A 27,660-nucleotide genomic window follows, 5' to 3' on the forward strand; every position below is an offset into this window, starting at 1 on the left:
CACAGCAGGTTCAAAACAGACAAAATGGGGTGATTTTTCACAGGAAATTTATGTGTAGAATCCTTGTCCATTTGATGTTGTGGATGCTAAAAGCTGCCGTGGGTTAAAGAGGATGCTGACAGGGGTTCATAGAAGAGAAACTGAATTAGTAAATACGTGGAAACCACTGCAGAGTGAAGAAGTCCCGGAGAAACAAACTTTTGGACACGGAGAGAATCTGGGACAACACTTTCTGTTCTGCTTCTGGTCACTCCTGGAGACAGGATTCCAGGCTAGGCTCTGACTGTTCTTACATATAAATTAACTTCTCTACAAAAAATAAAAGTTAACATTAACTCTGATCATTCTACAGCTGTTCCTATGTCTATATTTGCTCACATTACCTCTTTATTTGCCTTATAGAAACTACTGTTAACACTGCCTGCTTTCATTATTATATGCGACTGATTTAATAGCACTGGGGTCCAAACAAAGACATGCAGCATTTTGCCATACGACCACAATTAAAATAAAAACATTCCAAAAGCAAAAGTCTGATCATATGTAAAAATATTATAGAAGCTAAGAAACAATATGGAGTCATTGACTTCAATTTAATTGTGTTTCTGTCCACTCTTAATACTTTGTAGACTCAATAACCCATGAAATAAACTACTGATGTTGAAATGAAGGACACAGTTGTTTCCTAATCAGAATCAGGTATAGTAATTTTCCTTCACCTAATTTGGAAAGCCTCCAGGGGAACTTTCAGCATGCACGGCATGGGCAACAACTACATTATTAATAAAATAGGGCAACAATGAACAAAAAACATAGAAGTCTTTCTGGTTAAAAATTCACTTAAAGGAAATTACCACATAATTCTTGCCAAAAAAAAAAAAATTGGAATAAAGCAGCTTACCGTCTGAGAGCGTCCGTACAACCACATCTTGGGTCGAGACTCCAGGGCCGTGTTTATTGTATGCCACCACTCGGAAACTATACTCTGTGTATTTCTTTAACCCGTTAATGGTGTAGGAGAGTCCTCCTACATCAACGTCCTGTTCACAAACAAACGTGTAGAAGGCAAGGTCAGAAGCAGGTCTGACAATATTATACAGGTCTTAGACTTTCTGTGCAGTAATAAAGTCACAAGCAGAATGACATCTTTCTGTAGCACCTGCAGATCAAACACATGGTTTATGCACAGCCAGGACTTGTGAAGGTGCAAACAGTGAGCGTGGGGAGAAAGTGCTACCTGTCTGCCCTGTCATAGCATGGACACTGGGTCTGTAAATGAAAAGAGCAAGCTTCTCTATTAGTAAAAATTGGAACTAGATGATCTTTAAGGTCCCTTCCAACTCCAACCATTCTATGATTCTATGAATAGTGGGATGCAGAACTAGAAAATGACATTTTATCTTGTCTCTAAATTGGAGAAGCACAGATTTGATGGATGGACCACTTGGTGGATCAGAAACTGGCTGGGTGGCTGCACTCAAAGGGTTGCGGTCGAAGGCTCAATGTCCAAGTGGAAGCCAGTGACGAGTGGTGTTCCTCAGGGGTCGGTACTGGGACCGGTGCTGTTCAACATCTTTGTCAGTGACATGGACAGTGGGATCAAGGACACCCTTAGCATGTTTGCCAAGAACACCAAGCTGCGTGATGTGGTCAACACGCTGGAGGGAAGGGATGCCATCCAGAGAGACCTAGACAGGCCCAAGGGCTGAGCCCGTGTGAACCTCATGAAGTTCAACCAGGCCAAATGCAAGGTCCTGCACCTGGGTCACGGCAATCCCAGGCACAAATACAGGTTGGGAGGAGAATGGATTGAGAGCAGTCTGAGGAGAAGGACTTGGGGGTGTTGGTGGATGAGAAGCTCAACACGAGTCAGCAAAGTGCACTGGCAGCCCAGAAACCATCTGCATCCTAGGCTGCATCAAAAGAAAAATGGCCGGCAGGGTGAGGGGGTTGGATTCTGCCCATCTGCTCTGCTCTGGGGAGACCCCACTTGGAGCACTGCATCCAACTCTGGGGCCTCAGCACAGGAAGGACATGGATCTGTTGGAGCGGGGCCAGAGTAGGCCACGGAGATGCTGCGAGGGCTGGAGCCCCTCTGCTGTGAGGACAGGCTGAGCGAGTTGGGGTTGTTCAGCCTGGAGAAGAGAAGGCTCCGGGGAGACCTTATAATAGCCCTCCAGTACCTGAAGGGGGCTACAGGAGAGAAAGGCAGGGACTCTCTATGAGGGAGGGGAGCCACAGGACAAGGGGGAATGGTTTTAAACTGAAAGAGGGGAGATCGAGATGAGATGTGGGGAAGAAATTCTTTGCTGTGAGGGTGGTGAGACCCTGGCCCAGGTTGCCCAGAGAAGCTGTGGCTGCCCCATCCCTGGAGGGGTTCAAGGCCAGGTTGGAGGGGGCTTTGAGCAACCTGGTCTGGTGGGAGGTGTCCCTGCCCAGGGCAGGTGGTGGGACTGGATGGGCTTTACGTTTCCTTCCAACCCAAACCATTCTGTGACTCTATGATTCTATGATCTAAGGAGTACGACTTCCCTATTTAAAAACGGATGTCAAAAATTATTTTAAATGCTCTCAAAAATATTATTCCCTTAGCTTTTTTTAAACTTGGAATCATATTCACATGCAATCGGATGAATAATTAAATGACTGGGATTAATCATCCCAAAGTTGTGATTACTCTCAGGTGGCAACCTATATTTGTACAGAACATACTGGATTCTTCCAGTAGAATCATAAGAAAACTTAATCAATTACATTAACTCACCACTACTAAAATATCCATCACTGGATCAAAGAACTCAACAAGCAAGAACAATTCAGATTAAGGATGATGCTGAAATCAGGAGTTGGCCTACTTTACTAAAATTAAACCAGCCAACCTACCAAAACCATGCAAACATCCTTTACGCTGCGTGAACCAGAACTGGTAAATGACAAGAGAGCCATTATTTGAGTTTTTCTCATGTGATATGGACACCCCCATTTGCTGAAGGTGTGATACATGATGGACATCCCCAAATGCTTCTTGATGCTGAAGAATACCTAACTAAGCCATCACATAAAATATTGTTTTAATTCCAAGACATATACATTTCATGCCGGATATTTAGTTTTAAGTACATCTGAATTTTAGGAGAAAAGATTCAGACTATCAGAAAAATGAACACTTCAGAAGGTGTTTCTAGGAATTTGACATAAAAGCATAATGAAAGACAGAAGGCTGTTTAAGGCACTATATACCAAGCAGGAAGAGCTGGCTCCGTACCTGTTCAGTGTCCTGTCCTTTTTCCATGTAGTAGAGCTTGTAGTTCTGGATTTCTCCATTTCCAGCCAGCGGCGTCTCCCAGGTGACAGTGACGGAGGTGGGGGAGCTGGCGTACGCCCGGATGTTGGGTGCTGGACCAGGCAGCTGAACTGGAACATAAGCACGGAACTGTTAGTTGCCAAGTCTAACCATTTACTAGCCCATTACTTTCACGTCAACTTCACTATTAACTGACTCCAGTTAAAAAGATGGGTATTTGTTCCCATTTCAGCATTTCACATGGATTCATTGGGGGGTGTAAAGGTGGGACCACATTTCTGAGGGAGATCCTGCTTCCTGGGTCAGAATCATTTTGTCGTGAACCTGGCCTGTATCAGGAACAGGGTGGTGGGTAGGACTCAGGAGGTGATGGTCCCCCTGTACTGGGCACTGGTGAGGACCCACCTCGAGGGCTGTGTCCAGTTTTGGGCCCCTCACCACAAAAAAGACATTGAGGGGCTGGAGCGGGTCCAAAGAAGGGCAGCGGAGCTGGTGAGGGGTCTGGAGAACAAGTCTTGTGAGGAGAGGCTGAGGGAGCTGGGGGTGTTCAGCCTGGAGAAAAGGAGGCTGAGGGGAGACCTTCCCGCTCTCTGCAACTCCCTGAAAGGAGGGTGTAGCCGGGGGGGCGGTCTCTTCTCCCAAGGAACAGGCGATGGGACAAGAGGAAACGGCCTCAAGTTGCACCAGGGGAGGTTCAGATTGGATAGTAGGAAAAATGTTTACACTGAAAGGGTTATTAAGCCTTGGAATGGGCTGCCCAGGGAAGGGGTTGAGGCACCATCCCTGGAGGTTTTCAAAAGACGGGTTGACATACTGCTTAGAGACATGGTTTAGTGATGGTTTTTATCAGAGTTAGGTTGATGGTTGGACTTGACGATCTTAAAGGTCCCTTCCAACCCAGACAATTCTATGAATGATCCTAACAAATGACACACTTAGCATTTTCCTAACTTTTTTTTTTTTTTCCTCTTTCAGTTAATGACAATTCAAAAGTACTTCTTTTATAACAGAAACTTTAGCTAATTTAACAAGGAATGTCTGATCAGTTCTTCTCAAGGGTGAGAATAAATCATATAAGCACCAACACGGCGACTTGAAAAATCATTTTGAAACTATGGTTGGGAACTGCAACTTCTAAGAGTATCAACTTATTCTGGGGAAAGGTCACGAATGGGGGAAAACAAACAAACAAACAAAATTGATCCCAAAGTGAAGAGAACTGGAAATCTTTTCGGCTCACCCTCGGGCTGGGTCGCCACCTTCAGGGGTACGGAGCTCTCGCCGGGGCCGTGCTTGTTCTGTGCCACGACGCGGAAGACATAAACCGTTTCTGGCATCAGGTTCTGGATCATCACCTGTGTCTCTCCAGGACGGCTTGTATTTTCAACGCGTTCCCTTTAGGAAACGAAGGGTCGGGCACAGAAACAGTCATTGATTAGTAAGAGGGGTTTTGAGGGGCAAATGAAGGGACAGTTGCTCCTAAGATGTACCTCGTCTGAATATATCCGATGTGTTAATGATGTGGTTATTTATATGGCAGGGACTACACAATGAAACAATAATATGCCAAAATTGCTGGTGACAAACAACTTCTCATTTTGTAACTTCTCTTTGAAAAAAAAAAGATGAACTGAACTAAAAGAATAAATTACACCCGACATCACAAAATTCTAAGTAGTTTCTTTGTTATTCTCATAACAGCATGCGATAATTCACAGTGACAGTTTATCCTACTACTCTGAAGCCAGGAGAGAAAATACTTAAGCAGCATACACAAGTCTGGTGAGATTTAAGGCATTTTTGTTAATATCGTGGGGCTGCTTTTTGTGTATTTTTCAAAGCAGCTGTTCTAATGTATTCTTCCACCTCCAAACTTTACTTTAGTTCCTCCCTAATATTTAGATTTTTTAAAAACAGCCCGGGGCTCTGGCTCGCCTACGCCCGGGCAGACAGCTGGGGCACTGACGCTATTGCCACACAAGTCGTGGAGTCCAGACAAGGCAGCGTCTGCCTGTCCCTTGTCCCCCCAAGAGGGAGCGGAGCAGCCCCCGGCACCGGTTCCCCCTCAGCCCAGCCTCGGGGCTGCTGGACCCCCCGTGTGTCTGCCAGCTAAAAAAAGGCCAACAATATGATTCCATGATTTTGCAAGCCAAAAGCCATAACCCAGCCGGGAGAAGGCACTCTGGGTGCTGAGGCGAGTGGCAGGATTAGTGCCCTGCGTTCAGAGATCCTCCATCATGCCCCCGGTCACCAGGAGCCGGGGCTTCACCCCTGGGAAGTGCAGTTTTCCGTGCGGGAAACTCCATCGGCTCTTATCAAGCTCTGGATTGAGGGGAAGATTAAAAGATTAATCATCAACTAACTGCAGCCTTTATTTCCAAGCCATTGCTGCTCTCCCGTGAACTTCCCCGGAGCCACGCTTGGGCAACGGCACCCACACACTGTGCTGCCCTGAAAATCCAAATAAAAGCAGTGCGACAGAAGGAGAAATCAAAAACTTCCCCACTGGGAAAATAAGGGGAAAATGTGACTGCTTTGAATACAATTCTTTCCCTTTTGTCTGCTAGACTTTGTTCAGCTCTACAGCAGAGGGCAGACGATTCTCAGCCCGATGATTAGCTGCTATTAAATCATTTTTAATGCAGAAGCCTCTGCAAAATTATTCCACAGTCTCCTCTTTCCTACCTTCCAGCCATTATGCCTTAGTTTATACCAGGGAAATATGATGCCAAAAGCCCTATTTTTAATTTATTTCTTTTTAAATCAACTGGTAAGGTTGATTTAGCATAACTTGGTTGAAAACATTTTGAAATCCCTGTTGATTTCTGCACTATTGCACTGTATCTATACAGAGGGAAAGAATACTCTTCCTGTAACTAAACATCTAGTTAAACGCATTTTCTAGAACCTTCTCCTTCATGAAAGTTGAGCTAAAATGGCATTGCATAAGCAGCTTAATTTATTCTGGATATCCTTTTAAATTTCCATTGTTAAGCGAGGAGCATCATTATAGCATATTTGAATTATAAATGCTTTACAAAAGACTTTTTCTTCTTCTAATGTTTATAAAGTATTTTTTGCAAAAAAGGTGACAGAGAAGTGAGACACATGCTAAAGAAATATCATACCCACCACAGAATGAACCTGGGGAGACAGGGAAAAAGATCAATATTTTCCCCCACTAACTTTTCCAGTTCTAGCTAGTGCAAAATGTTTGCTGGAAAACACATTTTCAAATTGATAGTTTCCTTTAAGATGTGTCTTAGATACAATGATGGTATTTGCAAACCCAACGTAAGTGCCAGCTGATTCACAGCTGTGGAATAACATTTGTCTCCCATTGACATGCAAAATATATTGCATTTTCTGCCTCAAGTGTAAATGCACTCACTGATTTTATCTAGGAAAAAAAACCCCCAGCAATCCAAGGTTATTATTTAAAATTACAAAAAAAACCGAATCATTTTAATGGAAAGACAACATTTATCAAAAAATAAACAGACACATCAAAGTATTGCAATTTTCAGTAATAACTAGGAACTGTGCCTTCAAATATGTTGAGACTAATCTAATTTCAGTGCTACATGAATGTCTCATTTATGCCCTTTCTTAGGGCGCTTTGAGGACCTTTAAGGAGCTGTGATGTGTTTAGGTTGGGATAACAGGTACCAAACCAGATGGGCCATATGAATAACTGTATTACCCTACTGAACATTAAGACTATTCTAACTCATCCCAGTATAATCCCAATTAAAGAGTTTTGTAAACTAGAGTTAAGGTTTAAAACAGGGCACGGCTGGAAGGTAGGGGTGGCCCATGCCAGCTGGAGAGCCTGGCGCTGAGCTCCCAGACACTTCCACACCGTCATCACACACAATTAAACTCCATTTTCTGCCTTTCAAGCACCTACAGTGAACCGTGGGTTTAATATTATTTGAATATCTCACACGTGTGATGTGCCATCCTGTACCAGCACTGTGCTTGCTATTTCTTTTATTTTTGTCCAAATCCTGAAAATTTCAAGTTCTTCTACCTGAGTGCTTGTCTGAAGTTTCGCAGAATTACACCTCCCTTTGCCCTCCCCAGCACACTCAAATTTTGATACCCTTTTCAGGGGAACTGCCTTTAATTCAGAATACCTAATGCAAGGGGGAAATAACAATGTAACTGTATAATTTATAAAGCAGACAGTCATTTTTATCTGATCAGATGACTTGAGGTGTGACCATAAAGCCATGAGACAGACACCCACTTCATTCCCACGTAATTCCCTCAGTAAAAGCCTCTCTGACACCACCCAGCCAACATGAAGAGATGCCACCAGCTGGTGACATTCTGTAGCCAGCGAAACAAGCAGAAACGAGCTGATTTCCATGCTCTGAAATGCTGCTCTTCCATGGGTAGTTCCAGTTTCTCTGTTCAAGAGCAATCTCCAGCCCTGGAGATCCTCATTCTCCCACACTGCCCCTCAGCAGACACCACACGTGTCCAGAACCAGCTTTTGTCATTTCAGAAGGGATAAATTTCCTACAAATTTGGCAGCATTTGCATTTTTGCTGTAACTCCTTGTTTGCTGCTGCTTACAAATCTTCTGTAACGTTCAACTTAGGGGCCAGCGTTTCTCCACGAGGAGATACTGAGTTTGAAAGACGAAATACAGAATTTCTCTGGGGTTGGGGGAGGAGGAACCTCTCGGCAGCTGAAGCTGCTAGTGGCGTAAAGGGAAGGCACGGGGCAGAGCAAGAGCCTTTCACAGGAGGGCTCCATGATTACCAGTGGGAAAATCACGTTGCAGGTATCTTGCCATCCTTTAAATACGTTCAAAGGGCAAAGTTAAGGAACACCTTACCACGTTTCTGCGTGTGTCTCCTTTCACTGAACAGGGAAAACTAAAAGGACCGTGAATCAGCGGTGGCTGAGGCAGCTGATACCTGAGGAATCGCACGCCTCATACACTGCGGAGAGATTTAAGTGCTCCAACAATTCCCAATATGAAGATGACTCTTTACAGCCCTTTAAAGATGGCTTAGAGATGTCAGAACACCTAGCTAAGCCATGCTGTATTATACTCTTTGTTTTTCACCAACCTGGTTTAAAAGGTAAATAACTCAAATACCTAGTTTGATCACTGCTCAAATACAAGCGAGGAAGAGACAACGCTGAGGTTACTGAAAGGATCCACTAACGCATGCAATGAAAATGGTACATGCAGGCAAAAATCTAATAGTGTGAGGAGATGGTACACACACACTGAAAATCACTGCAGAGCTAAGTGATCACGTAGAATTCAAGGACTCCAAAGTGTTCATTTAAGCAGTGTTTTACAGCGCTGAGGAAGGAAGGAAGGAGGGCTGCGCATCCAAGCCTGACTTCAAAATGCTCTGATTTCTCACTGCTTAGTCACGTGTGACACACTCACCTATTTCTTTCCTCAATAACCAACCAACGTGTGCCACAAGGCCCACCCACCTGGTCAAAAAGTACCACGTAACACACAGTGGCAAACAATTTATTTTTTTTTTTCCTTTTTTTAAAAAAAATTATTCTTCCATTCTCTAAATCCAGGTTCAATGGCAGGATTTCACAGGATTTTCACATCAGGCTGTGAAATGCGTGATACCAACTGTCCTTATGAACCATAACAAAAAAACTTCCAAAAAGCAGAGGAGTGGTGAAGCTCAGAAAATAGCGAGTATGTGCTAATAGAAAAGGCTTTCAGAGTCTACTCTGAACCCTGCTCCAGAACGACACTCAAGCAAACAAAGATCTCATCAAAGCCGATGAAACCACCTGCTTACATATAAGCACCAGCTTAAGCACTTTGCTGTGTAAACCTGGGGAGAACGTTAGCCCAAGCCCTGAGGGTTGCTGTGCAAGGACCGGAAACAGCCCTTTCTGCAGATTGACTCCTATTTCCTTCTTTACTCACCAGAAATTATCAGATACCCTTTGTTCTGCACACACTTTTGGCCCAAGAGGAGTATTTTCTAGATTTCTGTAGTCTTGTAAGTAGTGGAAGGGGATGCGTTTTGTTTCCTCAAACGCAAGACACGGTAGAGGAGAGGCATGGAGGCATCTCCAGCAAATTACCACCTAAAAACCCACTGGGTAGAGCGGATACAACAGGAGGGGAGGCAAGAAGCAAGAACGGCTGCAAGATCCTACCTTTTTTTTTTTCCTGTCACACTTAAAATATCTCCAATAAGAATGAATATTACCAAAATAAGGAAGAAGTAGAAAAATATCATTTGTGAGGCCAAGAAAATTTTACTAATTGCCTCAATTAATCGTCACGAGCCCGGACAAGATGTCAAGCCAGGGAACGAAGAAAGAGTGGCAATTCACCGTAAGCAGCGCAGATTATGTTCTCTTCAAATGACTTTCCTAACTTGGAGTCTCATGCTCTAGACAGTGAGCAGACAGATCATTTTCTCAATCTGATAAGCAAGCTAATTTGCAATTAATTAAGTACTGCTCAAAATGATTGTTAGCTCCAACTCCTCTGAACTTACCACAACAATTTGAAACTGTAATTCTGAGCGGTAGAACCCACCAGTAAGAAAAAGGGCGAGATTGAACTAAACCATTGGGATGATAGGTCAAAAACTCATGAATGCTTCTTATTCATGAAATTTTTTATTTGCAGGGATTACTAGGAGAGAATCAACATTTATCCGACACCTACCGCAACCTTTAGCCAACACCCACGATGTGTTTCTCTCTAGATTCAGAGTACATTGACAGGGTTTTACAGCCTGAAGTGGCTGCTCGCTCTCAATAGCACATGGACTATCTGGTGGGTGCTCCTGTGCCAGCTGTGGATGGCATTTGTAGCAGTGTCAGTGTCCCCCAAGAGGTGTTACAGTCTACGCTCGCTTGCAGTTTCTAAGCAGCCTGTCAAAAGCAGGTAGCAACTGTCTGCAGTCAAACACATGCGCAAGAGTTGGGTGTAAGAACCCGTATACGCATCAACGAGGCAAATAAAAACGCTCTTCCTCTCATCGGGGTGCAGGAGGGAAGGGAACACAACCCCTGGGGCTCCACAGCCTGTAGGACTTTGAGCATTAAAGACTTGAGGATTACTGTGCTTCTAAGCAACAGCAGCGTGAAGAAGAGTCGCAAGAGCACAACCCATTTTACACATCAAGATCTTTACCTGTTTATACCTTCCTTGGTGTAGAAGATGGAATAGGTGAGGTTGTCGCCTTGAGGGTCCGATACAGGCGTCCGCCAGGTCAGTCTGATGAAGCGAGTGGAGACGAGGGTGGCCACGACGTCCCGCGGGGCTGAAGGCAATGGTCCTGTTGCAGCTGGTGCTAGATGGTCATTAGTGGCACTGGTCAGTGAAGTGGGAGGTAATGTTGGGATGGCAACATCTTGTCATGTGCAAACATTGGGGAATATGAAGGGCAAACATCACCACGGTTTAAAAAAAGAAAAACAGAAAAAAAACACAAAAGAAATAAACAAAACCACGATGGGAAACAAAAGAAAATGAACACACACAAAAAAGGCCATTAAACTGAAGGCTGACATGCAGGCAAAGGTAACTACTGAAAACTAATGGGAAATATTAAAGGACACGTCACTGTCGAGCAAGCAGACCAAATCTCCACTGTAATGGAAGTGGCAAGGGAAAGGGAAGGGTGAAAACTGAGGATAAAATATGACCTTGTAAGAGGACATACCAGCGGCAAACAATATTTTCATTGCTTTGTAAACCAGATATAATACCAAATGTTTACCAGTAAAAACCCCCAACTTGTATTATTTATTCAAAAATACATCCAGACCCAATCTTCTGCTTTCTTTCATTAACGTGCAGAATTCATTTATACTATTCTCAATCAAAAAAAAAAAAGTCAGAATACGCGAAACATTTAAGAAGTGCAAAGTCATCCAGGTTGTGCAATTAAAGGTTGACGTTAGCTCATGTGGTACCCGTTTTCTGAGCTGGCTGGGTCCTACTACTGCCCACGGTAACACGTGGTGACCGACTTGGCAGTGGAAATAGAGAATATTTTTCCTCACTTTCACTAAGGTCACTGTTTTCTTTCCATCAGTGCTTCCCCCCCCTCACATAACATATGTTACATCATTTTACAAAGATACCAACAAGCACAAACTCTTCTTCATATTATACGAAGACTTTACAAACTTTTTTGTGGTAAGTCATGTATGTCTTCCTGTATTACTCCTTTAAAGCTGGGATAAATCTCTGGGATTATTGCATTAAAGGGTTGGCAAGTTAACAGCACATGCTGTAACGTACAAATAGCTGTTCTCCAAATCCTATTAAAGCAATCCATTCAGTAAATCTACCAGTAATATTCTCAGCAGCTGGACCCCAATTACCACAGAGTATTACAGGAAACACAATTAGTAACAAAACCCTAAAGCTCAGGATACCCTGATCTTTTTCTGGATTCTTAACTATTTACCAAGCTTAAGCCACCTGATGACATTTTCCACATGGGAATCTATGCGGCCAAATACCTTTATTCGCTTATTAATTACAGAAACTAACTAAAACATCTCAGATTTTCCCCAGAAAGAGTTCAGGACCAGTACAGCTTCTGTTGAGAGTGGCAGCGTCCCCACGCAATGTACCACCAGGCTACATGGACTTGTGTCTCCATAGACAAGGGGAAAATTGCACCCAAAACCCCTGACTAACCCAGCAATGTCATGTGAACAACCCAACCTTCATGCAGACACACTGAGGAGGTCTCAGCTGCCCTGAGATCATCCATCATCAGCAACAATCTGATTTGAAATCCTAAAAAAAGCCCTGTCAACCAAAGCACCATCTCACATGGAGGTCTTGAATTTGCAGAACTCTCATTTTTTTCATTTCTATTTCCCCGGCAACTACTGACAACGATGGAAGAACAAAAGTACTTGCTTTCGTCGGAGTTGTGCAATGTAATAAAAGTATGTGGGCCGAACTATGAGACATTTAAATGGTTTCATGTGAAACACCACTGTACACCAGTGATACCACAAAGACAAAGGTGTATTTCTGGAGAGCAGCGACCACCACCGAGGCCCAGCTCCACGGGGACACTGGCGATGCCCCCCCTCCCTTCCCATTGCCGCTGTGCCCGTTACTGCTCCATCCCATCTCCCACCCCTCCCCAAGCTCCCGCTCACGTTTCATCTCCCCTCTCAGACACTGCCCACTCCCCCAACAAGTGCTGCTGAAAATACAATCACTAACTTAATTACATCTAAATTACATGTTTCTTCTTCCTTTGACAGGAAAATCAAGACTTTTTACTTCAACACCCATTTCTTTACAGGACTCCGCAAGATTCCCAGAGGCAGGAACATACATATTTTGGCACTGAAAATAAAGATCACAGAAAGACAAGTACTCAAGAATAGCTTCTTAATTATCCTTTCCACAATGTAATAGCCACAAACCACAATTAAGTATTCTCCAGCACCTCCCTTCTGATCAATACACTACACCATTAATTTCACATTCACTGCAAAACTATTTTTATGTTCCCATAATTAGGTTTCTTATAGAAATGCACCACGTTTTATCTCTTCTTCTGGATGGAGAAAGGGCCCATGTGCCCCCAGGAAGAACCTTGTTATTGCGGACTCCTTGGTACAGCCTGATCTATCGCACAGCTTCACCCCTCGTTCCACGGGACAGGACAATATACTAACAGCAAGGGCAGTGTCTCGGGGCAGAAAAGGGTCTAGATAAAGTTATCAGCACTTACAGTTACCACTTACTCCAACCTGAAACTTCACCATTCCTCAGAGCAGTGAGCACCGAAGCGTGCTGTGGGTAAGTTCTTGACACCAGTTCTGGATGACGCAGCTGGAGAGATGCTCTCCTAGATCTGCTATCCACAAACTATAGGATCACAGAATGGTTTAGGTTGGAAGGAGCCTCAAAGCTCATCCAGTGCCACGCCCTGCCCTGGGCAAGGACACCTCCCACCAGACCAGGTTGCTCAAAGCCCCCTCCAACCTGGCCTTGAACGCCTCCAGGGTTGGGGCAGCCGCAGCTTCCCTGGGCAACCTGGGCCAGGGTCTCACCACCCTCAGAGTGAAAAATTTCTTCCTGAGATCTCATCTATATCTCCCCTCTTCCAGTTTGAAGCCATTACCCCTTGTCCTATCACTACATGCCTTGTAAAAAGTCCCTCTCTTTCTTGTAGGCAATATAATATTTTTCTATGTAATAAAATATGGAAAATTTGTTCAGAGATTTGATAGTCAATGGCATCCTCAGCTGAAATGACCCTCAGATGGTAGAATTTAAGATCCTGAGGAAGGCATTTGGTGTAATCAAGACACTGAACTACAGGAGAAGAAACTTGAGCATGGACACAGGACATGTGCAGTCCCATGGACAGTTGGCCTGGTGGGCAAGAGAGCCCAGGAGAGCTGGGTGATCATCCAGGACAAACTCCTCACAACCCCAGAACGATCCCTTTTCCTACACCCAAGAAGGCAGCGTGCCTGACCAGGGACCTGCTGGCCCAGTCTAAGCACAGAAAGCGTAAAGGAAGCAAAATAAGAGACCAAAATGGCTAACCACAGGAAATACAGAGACACCAGCCAGGCATGCAGAGGTGGAATTAGGAAAGCCGAATCTGGACTGGATGGGTGGCTGGTGGGGCGTGCAGAGAGCCGGGTGGCCCAGCAGGCGCCCAGTGTCTTGGTGAATGGGATGAAGACGAACCAGCAGCCCAGGTAATGACCAGCATTACCCAGGGCTTGATACTGGGACACAGCAGGTTTCACCAGTGCCCTGGTTGAAGGGACAGAGATCAGGCGTAGCGGGTTTGCAGGTTATACACACCCCAGACTCCAACACTGATGAAGGTGAAGCCCCGCATCGGGGTCAGGGGATCATCCCAGCTATCACCTCTCTGCTCCTAAACGACAATTTGCGCACCAGTTCAGTATCACACTTGTGGTCCCAGTGACATCAGCCAGGCTCCTCCCGTGTTAACACTTCCCACGGACTGGAGATGTACTCGCTGCACCTACCTTCACTCCTTCCACATCCTGCTTCCCCTGAGGACCAAAGTACGGTACTTGGCAAAACACCTCCCTGGTGCCCGCAGCTTTCAGCGTCTTTCCCAGGGTGCCTGCTTGATTGACTTCCATTTCATTTCAAATTTTTGTTCACTTTACACTTCAATTGAACATTTTCTCCTTGCAGAAAGCTTTAATTTCCTAGCCTTCTATTAACTAATTACATTAATATTATTTAAAACCATACGACAGTTTGAGAAATAGTCTATAGGGAAGCTCTTATAAAAACAAACTTGTGTCTTACAGCTGCATCAGCCAAGTGCCTTCCGCAGCAGCATCTTCTGAACCATTCTGGTGAACTCTTTGATTGATTGCTTCACACATTTATTTAAACTACTTAACATACGAATTGCCTCCGTTTTTTAAAAAGGAAGTTAAGACACTTGAAATCCAGCACGATGGGCAGTTGCTAGTTCAGTGCAGGAATTCCTTATAACCATCACTTCAGCTGTTCATTTTCACTCAAGGAAGGCTGCGGATTAATTTGTACTGCATCAACTTGCAAAGAATAAAACTCCAAGGAACAGTATCGGCTGCCTTTCTGCAGTACCAGCCGGTTTTTTTAGAGCTGGGACACCTATTCACACTCGAAATGCAAACCACTGACCTTCCATCACCTTACATTAATACTTTGGTTTCTCGTATGTGTCTTGGTAATATTGTCGGGTGATCTCCTTCAAATTACATGCTCTTGACGCAAAAGCTACACCTTATCTAGCTTTCAAAATCATTCCATTTAGTTAAAATGCAATACAAATATTTTTTTAAAAAATAAAATTGAAACAAAACGCTGGAATTTCTCTAAGGAAAATTATTCCCCTGATAAATTTTTAAAATTCATCTGCTTAATCTAAAACACATCCCACGTACTCATGTATTTGTCCTCCTCTATAATGAAAAAGATCCATCTTTTGCTTAAGTGATCTGCACACAGCGCTCGAAGAACCTGCAGGCAGCAAGATGAAGAGTCTGGGAGAGCTGCCAAGATTCCCCAGATTTACAGAAACCCAGCTTTATCCTCACGCAAGGCTCAAACTCGGAAATATTCCTTCTGACAGCATTATAGGTAGATCGGTCAAACACAACAAAAAACGAGCGGCGTCTGAAAAATAAACTGTGAAGCAAATAAAAGCACAAAGGACTTGAAAATGGTAGGAGTAAGGTAAGCAATGAATAGGCAACAAAACTCACCCCCTGAAAGCTGCAATTAAATATCAGCTTGGTAGCAATTTGGTGCTGTCGATAGCTGCGGAATGTATTTAGAAGACGAGGTTATTTCCCTTCCTTTTTTCCCCCATTCTTCCTCAAAACACCTTGAGTGCCATCCCAAACCGATTTGTACACAGCCGTGTGAGCAGAACGCTCAGCAGTGCCGAGCTGTGCTAATGAGTAATTACACTAAAATTAGTTTTAATGCCAATAAGGGAACAGCTTTATTACTTCAAGCTTTTAAGCATGGTGTAACAAGTAACATGCAAAACAAGTCTCATCTTTCTAATGGATATTTCATCACTTTTTAAGAAGTAACTATACTCTGGAACATTCTTTGCAGGCCTATTCCTACAGCTGCACGTTAATATCATTTTAAAAAAAAAAAAAATCTAAAATATGCATATTCAGCAAGTGACAAGCTAAGAGCGTGGCAAGAGGAGGACACTGTTGTGTGCCAGACATACACACAACAGATTTATCTTTTCAACCTCTGCTGATAGATCAGTTCTTCCGAGTTTGTGTTTTTCTAAGGGATCAAGACAAAGTCCTCGTTCAATCTGGCCTCACACAAAGGCCGCACAGTCCAGATCCAGCACGTTGTCTTCAACAGCGTTTGAAAGAAATCATTCAGCAGAACAGGCGGCACAAAATGAATCACTCTCAAACAGCAGCTCTGCTGCAGTCAGGGGCGGAGGAGAAGGGGAGACCGAGGGTAAAGAAATGCTGCTGAGAGGATACATTAAAACCGTCGCAAGACAATTTCAATTCAGGATCAATAGACAAGGAAAGTCACTTGATTTATCTGTCTGCATCTAACAAAGTTAAAAGCTAACGAAAATAAGTTAAAAACAAAGCAAAATATTTCAAGCAGTCCTTTTTCTGCTTCGCACAATGATTTTTCAATGCTTATGTAGTAACCTGCGCAACAGAACGATGTCTAAAATACTAAACAAATACCCGTAACGTCCAACTAGTGAAAGCCAGCCCCCGCTGGGCACCCAGCACTCCCCCAACAGGATGAGGTAGGCAGAAAAACAAGAAAGTGGGATTTTCTCAACTTTCCACTAGAAATTATTTTTACCCACGGTACCTGTACTTTATACAGGATTCCAACACGTGATGTTGTGCGTCAGAGCTGCAAATCCCCTGGCCCAGCACGAGAGCAGATTCTTCCCCCCACCCCCTACAGACCTGTGTTCTGTAAACCCAAGGTGCCCACCTCCTTTTGCTGCCCAGAATGAAGATGTGGGGACACACGCCAGGATCGCGAATTTCTCAAGTCCCTTCTGTCAAGCTGCTCTTTCCGAGGGTTTCTTCTGAGGAGACATCACCTATTGCAATGATTTTATTGAAATGTTCTGGGAAGCATGTAAATACCCACGAGGAGCTGGACTCACACAAACACATAACCATCAGTGACTGCTATAACTTGAGTCCTTCATCGACAAAAGCACAATGTTTTGATTTTAGCAACATGAAGTCAGGAGAACTCTGAGAGGCAAAGGCTACGAGTACCTACCAGTTTGCTGCACTAACGCGGTTCCCAGCTTTTAATCATGTAGGGAAAATGACCCCCGCTGCTATTAGCGTAATTCACTGCGGCGAGACAACAAACAATTGGAACGTGTGTCCACGGTGCTACTCTATCATCACCGTTTCAGGATGTTGATGTGATCTTTTAAAAACAACTCCGTCAAACATGCCACGCCTGAAAACTAGTCATTGAAATGCTCTATTTGTTAGCTAATTATTAGAAATATTTTCCATATTGTCCAGCCCCTCCGGTTTAGATTTCCTTTTTCCTTCTTTTTTCCTCCTGTGGCACATTATTGGCATATTGATGGCTTCCTCCTGCTTTGGGCAATAACATTCCAGTGATACCATCGGATGCACTACACAAAGGAGAAGCGGAATAGGAATGTTTTCTGCTTCAGCTTTGCTGCCCTTATCTGAACGACCTGGGACGAGTTCAATCCCCTGTGCCTCGGCTCCCTCCTATGTATAACCAGGATGCTGCTGCTACAGCCTACCTCATGAAGGTAGTGTTGAAATGTGTGAAATTAAGATGCATAAATACTTCAAGAACTACTTTGTGGCCATATTTAACTGCTCACAAAGTCACGGTCACACAGCCTGTCACAGAATCATGGAACGATTTGGGTTGGAAGGAACCTTAAAGCCCACCCAGTCCCAACCCCTGCCCTGGGCAGGGACACCTCCCACCAGACCAGGTTGCTCAAAGCCCCATCCAGCCTGGTCTTGAAAACACCTCCAGGGATGGGGCAGCCACAGCTTCTCTGGGCAACCTGGGCCAGGGTCTCACTACCCTCAGAGTGAAAAATTTCTTTCTGAAATCTCACCTAAATCTCCCCTCTTGTGTCAAACCCTTCCCCCTCGTCCTATCACTACATGCCCTTGTAAAAAGTCCCTCTCCAGCTTTCCTGGAGCCCCTTCAGAACTACTATATCTAAAAAAAAGCAAATTACTATTTTGACAAAAAAATCTGTTGGAAAAAACATGACCTAGGACATTCAGATCTCTAAACACCTTTAATATTTTAACTGCATACCAGAAGAAAAAAATACCTCAGAGATATTGATTTCTTTTTGTCTTGGGGTATTAGGATAAAACTGTTTACTTGATAAATAATATTTTTCACATAAATCTCTATTTACCTGATTCTGGAAAGGAAATCAAGACTTTCAAACATTTTTCTTACTTTTACTTAATGCACTGTTTTCCTAAATTTGAGCTTTAGTGTAGGGTATCATTCCTCCTGCTTCGGAACAGAAGGATTCAACTTGGATGAGGATTAAGATGCCGTGACACTTCGAAGAGTCACAGTCAAAAGTCATTGGTTTTCTTTTGTACGCTTTTTCCCATAGTATTCAAAAACTACAGCAGTAACTGGTTGCAATGCAGTAAGTATGAAATAATAAAATGAGTAAGTCCATGCTATACAATCATCCTTTAAAATTTTGCTTTCTCTCCTTTTTTATCCCTGTGTCTTTACTTGTATCATATTGTCGTCCTTCTTAAAATGCTGAATTCATAAAATTATGACAGAAGGGACATTTTATTATTATTCCGAGTAGTTCTTGGCATGATACTATAAACAAGGAAAAATATGTTAACTGGCCCTAATAAGTTCTTTCAGGACAAATGGCCCCAACACTGAAGTTGGTACTTCATCTCAATCGATCAGTTAGAGCAACTGAATTACTTCCTTCCCTTGGACAAACTAATTAAAAGAAATCTATCAGACTCCTAATTCTTCTATTAAGAGGTGCTTTGATGCAAAACTGAGCAAGTGAATAAACAGACATGGAAAGAAGAGTGTATTAAACTCATTTCTGCTGTATATAATAAACATCCATTTCCCGCATCTCCTGATTTCCTAACGACAACCACCAGCACCTCCATTTACCTGGTGGGAGACACAGATCTCTCTCTGCTTGACATGACCGTAGAAAGACAACAAAATTTAACAATTCAGAATTATATCAATAGTTGAATACAAAATTGCACTTCCTGAGTTAATCTAAAATGCCGAACTGTGTTTGTGATTGTGCTATGTAAGGAAATTTGTCAGAATAAGAAAACACCAGAGAATGTTGAGGGCAACACCTAGAAGGAAGCCCAACCGCAGCCAGCTGGACATAAAGCCTTTACTAACCTTGAAATTACTGCTACAACTAAAACCACAGGAACCATCCGGAAATGCAAAACTCATCTGCCGAGGAACTGACCCGGGGAAGGCAGCCCCGCAGCCGCAGGCTGTGACAGGCTATGCTCAGAAATTCAAACATCCACAGGTTTTATGCTTTATAGTGCAGTGCTTTATGCATTATTTGCTATGATTCACTGAAAATCCATTAGCAATGCTTACCATTGTCTATAAAAGCCATTTTTAAGTACCAAAATGGACAGAAAAATAGTAGAATCTTTGATAATGTTTTTTTTTTTTTCTTAGGACATGCTCACATGGCAACAGTATCTCAGTGGCTCTGTTCCACCACTCCTTCTGCCCAAAAACCTCCAAGTCACCAGCAATTTCCAACCCTGGGCACTTCTTCTATGCATTTATATACTGGTCTTATTAAAGTCAATGCTTTAAACTTCTGTAATATTTTAACTACTTTTGACTATAATACGCAATCAATTACTGATGGGGAAAAGGAGGGGACGCTGTCTGGGAGTTGATGTTTGCTGAAATGGAGCGATTCCCTCTCCCGCCTGCCCCTCGCGTGCTGTAGAATCACAGAATCTTCATGGTTGGAAGGGACCTTTGAGATCATCGAGTCCAACCACAAAACAAAAAAAAAAACACAACAAAAAAAGAAACAAAAACACCAAAACAAAACAAACACCCACAACCACACCCCACACCCACCCCCAAACAGACACAACCCAACAATCTCGGGCACTAGAGCATGCCCTGAAGTGCCACGTCTACACGTTTCTTAAATACCTCCAGGGATGGCGACTCCACCACCTCCCTGGGCAGGCTGTTCCAGCGCCTGACCACTCTCTCAGTAAAGTCATTCTTCCTAATATCTAATCTAATCCTCCCCTGCCCCAACTTCAGACCATTTCCTCTGCTCCTGTCGTTATTCCCTTGGGAGAAGAGGCCAACACCCACCTCTCTACACCCTCCTTTCAGGCAGTTGTAGAGGGCAATGAGGTCCCCCCTCAGCCTCCTCTTCTCTAAACTAAACATGCCCAGAACGGGCTGTACTTCCATAGGTCCAGACACACAGCTCTGGATGGGCTTCACGGCCCGGCCCCCAGAGCCACTTTGCCTCGTTAATGCAGGAAAAAAGAGTGTACAGCTTTCTGTGCAGGAGCTGGAGGGACCGGAAGGGTATGACAGACAGCAGAACTGGTTCAAAGGAGGTGGCAGATCCACAGACTTCCCTCTAGAATGTGAAGAGCCATGGGATGGTCTCAGCTGCCCGTGACGCTGTCGCCTGAAGCAAAGAGCGGGTTGCCCAAGGGACACAGGTGACATCAACCACAGCGGGGCCACCGAGGGACCCAGCCAGGCTATGAGGAGTGCCCAGCTCCAAGCGTAAACCTCCCCAGACCATCTCAAAGAAAGGAGAGGACTGAGGAGAAGAACCCTGCACGGATCTCGGAACTGTCCTCGTGCCCAGCAGAGTTCAAGCACCAGACCCCCATCCTGGGAACAGACCCCACCCAAACAGAAGCGACCCTCATTTCCTTTATAAAATCAAATGGAGATGCTTGCTTACTTATTTCTCTATGCTGAATTGTTTTTGCCCAAAGCAGAAATTTTTTTGCCAGCAGGCTGGCAAAATGCCGTTTTGTTTTTTTCCTTTAATTGCCTTAGCTTAATTTACATTACCACGGGGAGTAAGAGCTGTTATTTACTCTTCAGTCAATGCATACTACCTGCAAAAAGCCCACCAAAAATATGTAACAAGCAAATGCGTAACTAATACCCACTGATTATGATTTTTAAGGATTCATCCGGTTCTATATTCTAATGTAAAATGGACAGTGATGGGCACCGAATAAACTGTGGATATATAAATATACTGATAAACACGTTCTGACTGTGAGCCTGTTTTTGGAAGGAAGTCATAAACCCCATTCCGATAAGGAACACTCCTCCCATTTTCATTTCACCCTGAAATGCTTTGGTGTAGAGGAAACAATTTAACTTTTTCCTGTCTCATAAAACAAGCATTAAAAACGCAGGACAGACCTCAGTGACGCAGCCCGGGCAGTGGCCAGACCGCCGGGGGTGGGTGGCAGCCTGTGCCACAGCCCCCAGCACAGCCCCGCAGGTCAGAGCAGAGACCCGGCGCTTCAGAGGAGGATGCAGAGAAAAAAAAAGCCCCACGTGCATTTTGATCATGAGACTCGTGCTATAAAAAAGGAAAAAACATCTCTCCAGCTATCCCTGAGGAGTTGAAAACTAACCACTTTCAAATAGATTTTGTTATTGGAAAAAAATTCAAACCATAACTACATATTGCAAAATGATGGCTGTAACAATCTTAAAACTCCAAAGTAAATATTTCATATTACAAAAAGATTTAAGTTTTTTATTAATGACCACTCCTCAAGAGAGTCAAAAACCCTAAATGAAACACACATAGAGAACCCCAGGCAGTAAAAACGCATGGAAATGCCCCAAAAGAACCCTGTGCAGGTTATCCTCTTAATGTAAATATTCATAAATTGAAATCTTCTGCAGAATAAAAGTCTCTCAAGAACCGTAGAGCCTGCAACAGTATGTTGTAATTTGAGTTTTATAATAACAGGAAAGCAATAATTTTATTTCAAAAGCAAATGTGCTACATTTCAGCAAAGCTCTTTATGGAATAGTTACTAATAAAAATACCGTGTATTTTTGGAAAGTGTTCTTTTTTACAGCAGGCATTTGCGTATTTGAAGAGTGAGGGAAGACTGCTCCCTCGGGCTGAAATTTCGCTGGGACTCTGCCAATATCTCATTTTATCACCCGGAGCCTCCATCCCCTGTCTCCCTGGTGTGCTTCTCCCAGTGCCAGCCGGCACTCGCCCGGTGCCTGCACACCCAGGGTCACAGGGACACAGTTCTGGCCATTCTGTGAATGCTACCAATAATTAACGATAACCATTTCAACCAGCCCAGTTTCAGACTAAATCACTGCTCTGATGGCGCAGCAGTACCAATACACCAGCACCAGGATCAAACCACACTAATTGACTATTTAAGGATCTATTTTCTAAGTAACACCACGGGGTAATTGCTCTCTCTTTTTTCCCAGCAACAACCTAAACTGCCATAAATGAACCCATCCTCGAGCTGCGGCTGCTAATTCACCAGCTGCAATTCCTGCCACTGTCCCACGCTCCTTCTTGTAAATAACTTTGATAACCCTTGATTTTAAACTGCAATAATTTATTTAAATGACCATAACGCTCCTCAAATTTCCTCTGGAGAAAACGTGCATCTCCTCAGGGAGGCTACCTGCGGCTGATGCGTGTCCATCGCCAGGTGCCTGCAGCACACAGCATTTAGCTGAATGCCAGCCTGCACGGCTCTCTCCGAGAAATCATTTGGAAGTGAAAAATAATTTCCCTCCATTTGGGAGTTGATGACACTTTGAACAACTCCAGCGAGCTGAAGCCACAACAGATGAGACCGAACAAGCTGTCTGTATGTCAAAATCGTACTCATTCCTGCTAGTCTCTTTATCAAACACTGACTTATTTAACTACTTGTTTCTCATACACCTCGTGCACTCTAGTTTTCTTTCATTTAGGTTGATATTTTTATTTTTATTATGATTATTATTATTTATTTCTTTTTAAGGGAGAGAAGATGCCAAGCAAACCCCACCGTTCCTCCTTCAGGCTGTAACCATGTGAGCAGCAACACTACAAGATGTGGGATTCCGGTTTTATATAGTCATTTCCACTGCATTTCTCCGTTAAAGACCACGTGTACCTGCTGCCCACCTGCCGCTTACAGCCTGCCTCAGACCATCGCTTCTATAGAAACTGGATGAGGTATCAACCCGGATGCTTGAGAATTCACATAAAGGACACACAAGCCAATCTTAGGAACTCTTAATTGAGAGGTTATACCTTCTACTTTTAAAGAGCTGGGTAACGTTCTTTTGCTTCTTCATGTTTCTAACAGAAGCAGTAAATCCCATCAGCGTTTCTAAAGGGTAACGCCTTTCACTAGCAGAGAGGCTTGGGAATCGCAGCACGCGGGAAGGGGAGGTTATTACCCGAGCAAAGTCACACACGCGACATTTTCCACGTGGATCACTCCGGTCACCGACCACCGAGACGAAAAAGCAGTTATTTGTAAAATGGTGATGGAGAAGAGAATGAGAGGGAACCCTGGCTCCAGTCCCCAGGTGACACAGCCCCCGCCGAGGCTCAGTAGCCCCCATGAGCTCTGTGACTTGGACTCAGAAAAGCAGACCTGGGTACGACTTTCCTCTTTCCCCTGTTATTCCTTTAGTGCCTTTAGCAATTATGTGCCAACAGGAAAACCATGCAGAATCCATTTGTCTTTGGCTCCACAATTATTACGTCCTTTTTTGGGGGGAAAAGAGAGGGAAAAATCAGAGAAAGAAGAAAATTCCACAGCAGGATATTTCCAATGCAGTGAAAACTGTGACAATTTGCAGACCGTTTCAGTACTGAATGCACATTAAAAAATGAAATTGAAATTTATTTGTTATATTTATTTGATTTCTTATGGTATAAACCCCATAAGCCTATTTAGGTTATCTTGGCAAGACTGCTGGAAAAATACGCAACATCAGAAGTAAAGAGACTCTCTTCCTAGATTCAGATACTCAATTGTACGAATCTTATTACACATGCAATCAAACTGGAAACCAACCCTCCTCCTTTTTCTCCAAATGGCATTCAGCTGTCTCTGATATTACTGTATAATTTAGCAACTTTGAAATATAAGCAACCAATTAAGACCATATCCATACGTTTGCTCCCCCCTCTGGTGCGAGACTGACAAAATCTGATATTTTCCTTTACAACCTGAGGCTAGGATCAATTACAAATTAAGGCTACTTCTGTCAATCTTCCCAGCCCTGTTTATGAATAATAAAGGCAGAGGAAACGCCGTCAGTAGTCGTGACAGACATCAAGCTGAAGCGACTCCTGCCATTATACTCTTCACTTAAACAACAAACAAACCAACCCTATTAAAACCAAACACCCATTGGGATACAATGAATGCATCCTAGACGGTTTCCACCCAAGTTATTTTTATTTTCACCTCTACCTAGAAGCCATACACGGGCAGAGGAACAAGCAGGGGCTGGTCACACTGAATACACCCGCATTTGCTGAACAGCATTTCAGAGCTTGGGTCCCAGTAATAACCACTGCTGGCAACACAGTAGCTGGTAAGGGAGTAGCCAACCTGAGAGAAACTACAATTATATAAAATACAAGAGGATAAATGGAAAATGAAATTGGTGGATTTGGTGGTACTAGAGGAAAGGTATTTGCTTTTATTAACCTTTCTGGTGGCAAAGAGACTGTTATTGGACTGAGAAACTCTACTGGGAATTCAGGATAACCCAGAAGAGACGATATAAAACTGGGACTCGGAGCCTTTGATCCTGTTTCACAGTTGGAGGGCAGAGTAGACACATTCTACATCATTCGACTTTTGCTGTACCATTTGGTACAATAAATACAGAATAAATACAGGTGAAGGGTAGAAAACATGTATTAATAGCTGTTAAATGTTTCTCAAAATACAGTGAAGCTTTTTGCTACTGCAGGTTCTTTCTCTGCCTCCACCTAATAGTCCTTATGTATTATTCCTCTTTACATTTCCTCTTTTACATGACATATTTCTTTAAACACAAGTACCTTTCAGCCATTGATTTCACTCGTGAAAATTAAAGGGATGACACAGTCCGAATGTTTCAAAGGAAAACTGTGTGAGTAGCAATCACCGGAACCCACATTTGCCCTGAACAGACTTAAATTTCAGCGGCGGTGCACACAATCTGATAGATACACCTTCACGAGCCTCCGCATTTCTTTGCCAAGTCAACTGTAAATACAGCCATAAAACAAGAAATGAAAACTAATAAGTGCAATCAAAGCATCCTATCAATTTTGTTATGCCTTCCTGCAATTCACCACGCACTGGCAAACATTAATCTACTACTAATTTAATCTAAATTAGAGCAATTTATTTACAGCGCATGCCAACTTTAAACATGAATAGTCTATTGAACGCAGAATTCGAGAGCTGGTTAGGTCCTGGTTTTTAACACGCAGGAAGTTTGTGATCTAGTGTAGTTTAGTTTAATCAGCTGGACTTCTTAATAAGACTATATATAAGCAGGGGCCATAAAGAGGGAATAAATAAATAAAGGCCATTTTTTAAAACAGTCAAGCGATGTAACTAACTGAATTAAACCAGCTTTCTGGTAATTCTGGACACACGTGCAGCCATGAGAAACATAAATGCTGACTTTCACCAAGGAAGACTAGCTAAGGAATGTAAATTAAAATGGAAATTAAAATGAAAAAAGCCTTTCAGCATTAAAGAGGAGAACATACTGCTATGTTTACAGAAAATCAGCACTGAAGTGTACACAACCAGTAACAAAATTGAGCTTGGCTTTGGTTTTACGAAACACTGTTTAAAGTCAGTTTGCAATTTCAGATGCTGTTTATGTTCCTAAAACACAACTTTCCCAAGGAGGCGTACAAGCTGTTCGTCTCCCATTCCCAGGCAGCCACTGCAGCACTGTAACTCAGGCACTGAGGCAGAAAGTTTGGAAAACCTTTCACCTACTTTTACCACAAGCGTTGCCATTATTTTTTAGAAACTTCATTATGCAACCAGCATGGAGGTCCTGTTTGTTACATTCATTGCTTTCAGAGTTTTTGCAGAACTGTAGCATCTACGGCACCCTAGAACTCTTCAATTTAAAAAGATGAGGATTTCTGCATGCAAATCTTTTGCTACGTGTGAATCCGTGTGTGCACACCGAAGCACAGAGAGCTCACGTGCATGGACAGGGGTGTACAGGCAATGGCTTGGAATTTATCATACAGTAACTGCCACAAATAGTCAAACTATTTTGGGCATGCATTAAATGGCATATATCATATAGAAGATATTTGGCCCAAATATCACAGTCCCATAACCTTCTGTATTATTTTCTAAATTTGAGAGTCAACTTTTGACATAAACCATGATAAACACTGTATGTATATCATGTTTTAATATGGCAACTGCTTGTTTACATTAAGCAAAGCCATTAAGTCTGCTGAGTGAAAAAACCCACATGGGCTGTATGTTGATATATGATCAAGGAAAGTGGGGAGACTTCTTGGGGGCACAGGAAATTCCCCTGGTAGTCTTGTTCCTGAAGATACTCATCGCAGTGGATTTTCCACCCTCCCCAGGAGACCAGACGGGACCTCTCCCACCTCACCAGTCCCAGCACTGCTGGGTGCTCTCAGGGTTCACCGCTATGTCCTGCTGCCCGAGAGCCACCACTCATTTACTCTTTCCTCTTTACAGAAAATTTGAATTCTTGGCTGCAAGGGTTCGCAGCCTTACTACTCAGTTTTAATCTACATTTAAATAATTTCTTTTCTGGTGGACACTAAGACTTCTGGAAGCCGCTCATGTAAACCACAGGGACCCCTTCTTATTTTCCTTGCATTAAGACAAATAAAATCCCGTAAGACAAATAAAATCCTGTAAGACAAAAGGAACACGAAGACACTTCTGTTTGAGCAAACAGAAGAGTCTTCAGGAAGAACACCCGATAGAGTCCTTTTCTTTATTCAGTGGACTTTTTTTTTTCCTCTTGCCCTGACGTTTCATCCACAACACCCTGCATTTTTTTCAAGTTTCAGGCAACTCCATTGAATTCCATGGACTGAGAAAATATTTACTGCATTACCTTGACAACAACACTGTAAAACGTTCTTGATTCACAGTATGTGACTGCATACAAAATACTCTCAAAAAATTACCTCTATGAGATGTGAGAGAGCCTGAGAGATTACATTTGATATCTGTGAAATCATCCAAAGTAGGTCCTGAAGTAACACGCGAGTTCTCTGCCTGTGGGCTTGAACCAGACCAAGGGCAGAAGTCAAATTTATGTAAATTTTTACATATGAAAAATACCCCAAAGTTTTTCAAATCAGAGCACAAGCCCGCTAGTGCCAACTTCTGGATTTCTTTCAGCAGAAGCCAAAATCTGTCAAAAAGAAATCATATTTGCCTCTTCCAACAGAATAGTGGAACTTACAGATATGGAAAACACAGAGTAGTTCATATATCTTGATTTAAATAAGGCTTTTGACATTGCCTCGTGTGACATTTTCAAAAGCAAGCAAATATGTTCCAGACGAGGCTACTACAAGAGCAGATTCATAACCGGCTGGAAGATCCCACTCGGAACAGTCTCAGCGCTTGGGCATCAAAGGGGAAGGTGCTACTGAACTGGGGTGTACAGGGTGGTACGCCCAGGTACAGAAGTGCCAGATTTTTGGCACAATCTTACCTGGAATGTGCCGACTCCAGAAAAT

At 43.2% G+C, this 27,660-nt stretch overlaps 1 protein-coding gene across 1 annotated transcript in view; it reads right to left on the minus strand.

The window, feature by feature from the left end:
- NEO1 (neogenin 1) overlaps positions 1-27,660 on the minus strand; it is a 218,777-nt gene that overhangs the window by 42,971 nt on the left and 148,146 nt on the right. The window contains exons 8-11 of the mRNA XM_074155477.1: positions 10,461-10,680; positions 4,545-4,699; positions 3,266-3,414; positions 902-1,040 (exon numbers count right to left, since the gene is read on the minus strand). Coding sequence (XP_074011578.1) covers positions 902-1,040; positions 3,266-3,414; positions 4,545-4,699; positions 10,461-10,680 — 663 coding nt within the window. The remainder of the gene's footprint in view (positions 1-901; positions 1,041-3,265; positions 3,415-4,544; positions 4,700-10,460; positions 10,681-27,660) is intronic.

This window comes from Numenius arquata, chromosome 11 (assembly GCF_964106895.1).
Source record: "Numenius arquata chromosome 11, bNumArq3.hap1.1, whole genome shotgun sequence".
NCBI classification, from domain to species: Eukaryota; Metazoa; Chordata; class Aves; order Charadriiformes; family Scolopacidae; genus Numenius; species Numenius arquata.